Raw genomic sequence first — 5,861 nt, 5'->3', positions numbered from 1 at the left:
GACTTTCTAGAATTGAACACTGACTATTCTTAAACTGACTGGTACTATCATTATTTCTTAAACTGAATACTGACTATTTCTTAAAATAAACACTAATACCATCACTATTATTTAAACTGAACACTGACTATTTCTTAAAATAAACACTAATACCATCACTATTATTTAAACTGAACACTGACTATTTCTTAAACTGAGCCCTCACTATTTTTTTAACCGAATACTAGTACTATCACTATTTCTTAGTGAACACCCTAACCCCACAAGTAGGTAGCAACTCTCTAGTTTGGGGCTCCAATTTGTAGCATTTCCCTTTGTTTTGTGGGGATTTTTAGCCATCATCATGTACAAGAAATCTCAAACCAACTTCCCATTTTCAATTCCTAACAATCCAAATCTAGTAACGAGTAATGCCAAATTCATGACATTCAACTCTTTTCGCTCCATTCTAATGTAAGCAGAAACAAAATTTGCACTCAAAGTCTCGAATTCCACCACAATAAAACCTACATGCAAGAACGTCAAAGTCCAGATATGTCAAACTACTGCTATTGCTATATGAAAATGTTAAAACAACGATACGGTGGCGTCACAATTACATTTAAGCTTACCTCGTTCCCAATTAAAAATTTACTTTAGTGACCTACGTCAACAGTGTTCCCACAATTAACAAAGACAGTGACCCAAATGTACTTTTGTTTATCAGAATGCTCAAAGGATAACTGGAGCCGATTTTAACTGTCACAATGCTTAAAGAAAAAGCGAAAATGATGCATGAAATGCCATTTTACCCCATTTTTCACTTTTCACTCTTCATCCCAGTAGATAAAATCTTAAATTTAATTTTGAAATAAAATAAGTCATGAAATGAACCTTTGACAAATGTATCATCAACTATCAACAACTACTAGAAGCCCAAGAGCAAGCCAAATTTTCAGATATAAACAGCTATTTAGCAATCTGTTTTAAGCCCTTAATAAGCTAATAAACTTGAAACTTCACAATTCTTTGTTTCTATGCGACATGGAAATGTAAACATCATATGCAATGAGTTATGATGATAAATTAGAGGATAGATTATTATGTTGTGGCCGGGAAAGCTGGTGATATGATGAACTCTATCTGAGATCATTATCGACCAGTTCGGTTTTCCCTTTTTGGTCTGGTTGGCAACCAGTTCAATGCCTAGTTGCCCTTTGTCTCCGGCCCCAAATGCGTACAGTATCCCTAACTCGGTGAGTGAGAAGTGTGGGCGTTCCAGTATATGGAATTGGTGAGATCGATCAGTACAACCTGCTCATTCACTTGCTTCAACGATGTCACTAGGTAGTTCTGGTGCCAACACATTTGCATGTCGATTTCCCTGTAAGAGACGCAACACACGAGATAAGAGTAAACTGACCTGAAAGGTTTCGAGATCATACAAATGAGCAATACTAATCTTCATATAAAATTTAATGCAAATACTACAATAACAAAATTGGTTTGGATTTATCAAGGAACAAACATGAAGATATCAAAAGGAGTGATATCGAATGCTTTAGGAAAAAACAGTTGGGACAAGGCTCCCAATATTTTCTTTTTTTTTATTTTATTAACATTCTCAATAATTATGAATAAGATCCTGGAACACCTCTTTTTGGTTCCGAAAAAGCTTTTTGTTCGATGTAAACAGAATGCTATCAAGGCAAACTGATGAAAACAGACAATCCTTACATATGCCATTTGGTTGACAAGCCATAGCAAGAACGTAGCATAGCAGTATCCAGCTGCAATTTTCACCACAGGTACATTCTCAAGTGCTCCCATTAAAGGATGGGGCTCAACATCAGTTGGCTCGGTTAGGTGGTCGAGTTTGCCATCGTTGCCCCAAGAAAATGTATACATCCTGCCCTCTCTTGGCAACACAGCCACGAAGAAATTTCGAATTGCAGCTTGTACCACAAATATGTCTTTCAAAGACTCAACCAACTGTGGAGTAGTAACCTAAAACAGTAAACGAAAATAGTCTCACAATAGTCATGTTAAATAAAAATGAAACTGCAACAGCATGTGAATAATGTTACCAATTGTTGGAATGGTGGTCTGTGATCTCTCCGCACTTGAGCTTGTACAAGACTCTAGTTTTACTTCTAGCATCGAGACCGACCATACGAATTCGCATTTCCTTCACAACAAAAAGCCAACTGATCAATTTGGTGAAATACAACCCCATTTTTTCAAGTTTCAGCTGAATTCAGAATCCATAAGTCAGATACCAGTTCATCTAACATTAAGCCACAAACTTTCAACTTTAATTTTAAATCGAGTTACGAGATTTCTCTTAAGAACCTGAAATTTCATCAGAATCCAAATATACCAAAAAACACATACAAAATCCTTGCCCGACCTAAAATTCTCCTAAAGAAATGAAATTTCATCATAATCCAAACAAGCACGGGAATAATAAACCTAGCACTAAACCTAAAAGCTACCGATCAAATTAAAATTAAAAAAATACATTCAGACCTAAAATTTCATACAAAAATGAGGACCTAAAAGCTACTAATCCAAAAAGAATCAAATGCATATCCAAATTGTAAACCAGATCCAGATACAAAAATACGGAAATTACATGGTCAGCCGGAGAACAAGAGGAAATGGGAGCTTATTGATTTGACGAAGATGAAGATTAGCAGATGGGTTGATGAAATGAGAAAATTACATACATGAGAGATAAATCTGTTCACCTTTTGCTCTCTTCGTCTAAAGCGAAAACGGAGAACATAAACGGGGCCAAGCTGACGTTAGGGGCAAAATTGAAACCTTGAAAAATTATTTTGTTTGGACCAGTTTTATTGGGCTGGTTTGATGTTGGATTTTATCATAACTATTAAATAAAGTTATTACATAATTTTTTTATTAAAAATCAAAATATTAAAACTTTTTTCATAAGTTTTTTTTTAAATATTATTGATTGGTTATTCAATAAGTTGAGAGATTTTCAATTTTTTTTTATATATAAAATGAAAAAGAATCAAACTCGAGAGTTGAATATTTTCAACTCCCTTTCCGCGAAATTCATCAGAAACTAATTAGAATCGAACTCTTATCATAGACCTAAGAGAAAGAGGTGCAATGCATCACTAAAACTATAGCCCCATCTCCCACATTAAAAGCATTATGTATTCATACATAAGACAATAGAAGGAAAACAAATGTACAACCCCCTTAGTCAAAGTCTCATACAATCAACCTCGTATATGACACTTGCACTTTGTTATTAGAACCAATCAAGGAGCTTTCATTTGGACCACTCAATTCGATAAATGAATGTTAAAATATCTCACATCGACCTAACTCTATTCTAATTAATATCAAGACTTTTTATGATAAATTTTCACATATGACGAATTATGCAAGTGGTAATTACCAAGTTGGAAACAATATTTATTGGTGTTGTTAATAGTAAGGAGAAATTTTTTATTGTGACGGGAACACAACAAAAGCTAGCTACTTTTTTTTAATATTTCTTTCCTGCTTGAAGCTACGGCATCGTGGTATACCACATGTTTTTATGTAAGTCTCAATTATTTTTTAAGTTATCCCACTATTTGTATAGTGACACGTGGGATATCACCTCGTGTGCCGATCACACTGAAAAATCTCTCCATAAAAGGATAAGAATAAGGAAAACCAATCCAAAAAGCTTTCAAAACACTCATTGCCTATCCTCAGAATCCATGGAAATTGAACCCAAAATGTCTTACTCAATTCATTTGTTTCTTCTTTGGGGTGACAAAATGTGAAACAAGTATAAAGCAATAATTCTAAAACAAGGTCTTTTGTACAATCAATCCCGATAAAAGTAATTGGCAATGACGACCAAAGTCGAAATGTTAAACAATATGAAGAGTAAATAGCAATGCAAGAATAATCACACAAATATCAACTCATAGTTCCCAACTTAGGTTCGATTAGTGTGCATGTCCCCGTTACATTTGAGTTTGAATCATTATCATTATTCTTAAGCACAACAATTAAAATACACATGATATTGTCAAAACAAAAAACGTTTAACACTTGATCATACTGACATCAGAGCTCGAACCATACTTTGGTGCTCACTACTATAATCACAAGTAGAATATGTGAAATGCTACAACTCATAAGTGTTGGGTAACGACAGTAAAAATAATAATATTACTCCACTACGAAAATCTGTGTAAATCTCTACTTCTCCATGCTTCTAGCTTATATACACATATGCAATGGGTCGTTACTTTCAAATTTCACCTATAAATTTACCAAGCCCACCTATATTTTTAGCTCTCTTTCTCTCCACATCAGCGATTCAGCTTCAAAAGACAAAATTTACAGAAATGAACCACAATCTGGGAGTGGCGCTAGCAAAACCAACGAATGAGAGAATGATGATGGAATTGATTGAATTTACCAATCATACCCCTGCAAGCCACCGAAACATCTCGGATATCTCTTCTCCGACGCGCCCTGTTTCCAAGCTCGAATCGCCGGGGATAGACACCTCGCTCCGGCAGCTACTTCCAGTGTAGAATCTTCCAGAGCTCCGAAATGACATATCTCGGGACGAGAGGGTGCTGGACAGTTGATCAATGTAGTCTTTGAGCCAGCTCGACTTTCCCGAGCCGACCTCCGCGGCGAGGATCGACGGCGGAATTGACGGTTCCGGCTCTGCCACTACCAAGACGACCTCATCTTTCTCTCGCTCAGCATTGCTCAGCCGCACTTCCGACGTCTCCTCATCTGCACTGTAATCGAAGGAGCCGACGGAGTAGGAGTGTCGATTGGGGGAATTCGTCGTTGTCGTCTGATTGTTGTTGCGGAGGCTCACGTTTCCGATTTCGAGACGGAAGCGTCCGCTACCGTTCGCTGTGGCTGGTTCGGCATTGGAGGAGACGAGCATCATGAGCTCGGCGTCGGAAGCGGCGATCGAGGAGCGACATAGCGGGCAAGTCTGCTGCGACTTTAGCCACGGGTCGATGCAGACGGAGTGGAAGGTGTGGCAGCAGAGCGGGAGGAGGTGGACCTCGTCGCTGGGCTCGAATTTCGACAGACACACGGCGCAGTCGGCGGAGATGGTAGAGGAAGATCGGCGGGCGATGGAGGAGAAGGTGTAGAGAGGGAGGGAAGGAGAGGTATCGGGATTGATTCGGCGAGTGGATATGCGGCGGGAGTCGGAGAATGAGTCGGAGGTTGAGGGAGCAAGGCGACGGATGCACCGGCTGTTGAGGTGGCGGAGGATGAGGCAGATTGAGGCCACGAGCGTGGCTGCGAGGATGACGATGATGATGAGGAGGTTCGGGCTTAGGGTTTTGAAGGAGGAGGAGGATTTTCGGTGAGGTAGTAATGGCGGTGACGGCGCTGGTGCTGGTGCTGTTGTTTCCGACATTTTAGAGAGAGAGAGAGAGAGAGAGAGGGTGAATAAATTCCTTGTTTGCTTTCGGTTTTTATTTTGGAGACTGGGAGGGGGATGGTACGTGCCTATCACGTGATGTGGATGGTGTTAGGAATGTCGGTACTACAAGATAGAGAATGCACAAAGTAAAGTAGAAAATGGACGCCAAGAATTTATGTGGTTCGGCAATTTATGCCTACGTCCACCAAACAAGGAATCTTCACTATATGAAAAAAGATGAATACAACAAGAGTAGTCTTACCAAGCCAAAGACAAGGCTTGATGGATACAAGAAAGTATAACACACACTTTCTATCACTCTAAACTTCACTCACACAATGTGTAGTGGAACACTCTCACTCTCACTCTTGGAGTGGAACTCTAGCTTTGGACTTGATCCTTTGCTACTCACTCTTATCTTGATTTGTTACATCACACCCATATT

At 38.8% G+C, this 5,861-nt stretch overlaps 1 protein-coding gene and 1 long non-coding RNA gene across 2 annotated transcripts; both read right to left on the bottom strand.

Moving 5' to 3' along the window:
* Positions 1–931: 931 nt before the first annotated feature.
* Positions 932–2,797, bottom strand: LOC103445036 (uncharacterized). Its single transcript, XR_530713.4, has 4 exons — positions 2,615–2,797; positions 2,067–2,167; positions 1,717–1,986; positions 932–1,363 (listed from the first exon to the last, which is right to left on the bottom strand). It is a non-coding gene; the product is annotated as an uncharacterized lncRNA (long non-coding RNA).
* Positions 2,798–3,913: 1,116 nt separating this feature from the next.
* Positions 3,914–5,434, bottom strand: LOC103445073 (E3 ubiquitin-protein ligase ATL4-like). The gene has a single exon (XM_008384041.4). It carries the CDS (start codon positions 5,408–5,410, stop codon positions 4,439–4,441), a length of 972 nt encoding a protein of 323 aa, XP_008382263.3. The 5' UTR covers positions 5,411–5,434; the 3' UTR covers positions 3,914–4,438.
* Between the last annotated feature and the right edge of the window lie 427 nt (positions 5,435–5,861).

Source organism: Malus domestica, chromosome 07 (assembly GCF_042453785.1).
Source record: "Malus domestica chromosome 07, GDT2T_hap1".
Taxonomy (NCBI): Eukaryota; Viridiplantae; Streptophyta; class Magnoliopsida; order Rosales; family Rosaceae; genus Malus; species Malus domestica.
This window is presented reverse-complemented; position numbering and strand designations above follow the sequence as displayed.

What these genes read in the sequence shown, in the direction of transcription:
- LOC103445073 (XM_008384041.4), bottom strand. Translation starts at nt 5,410, where the DNA reads ATGTCGGAAACAACAGCACCAGCACCAGCGCCGTCACCGCCATTACTA.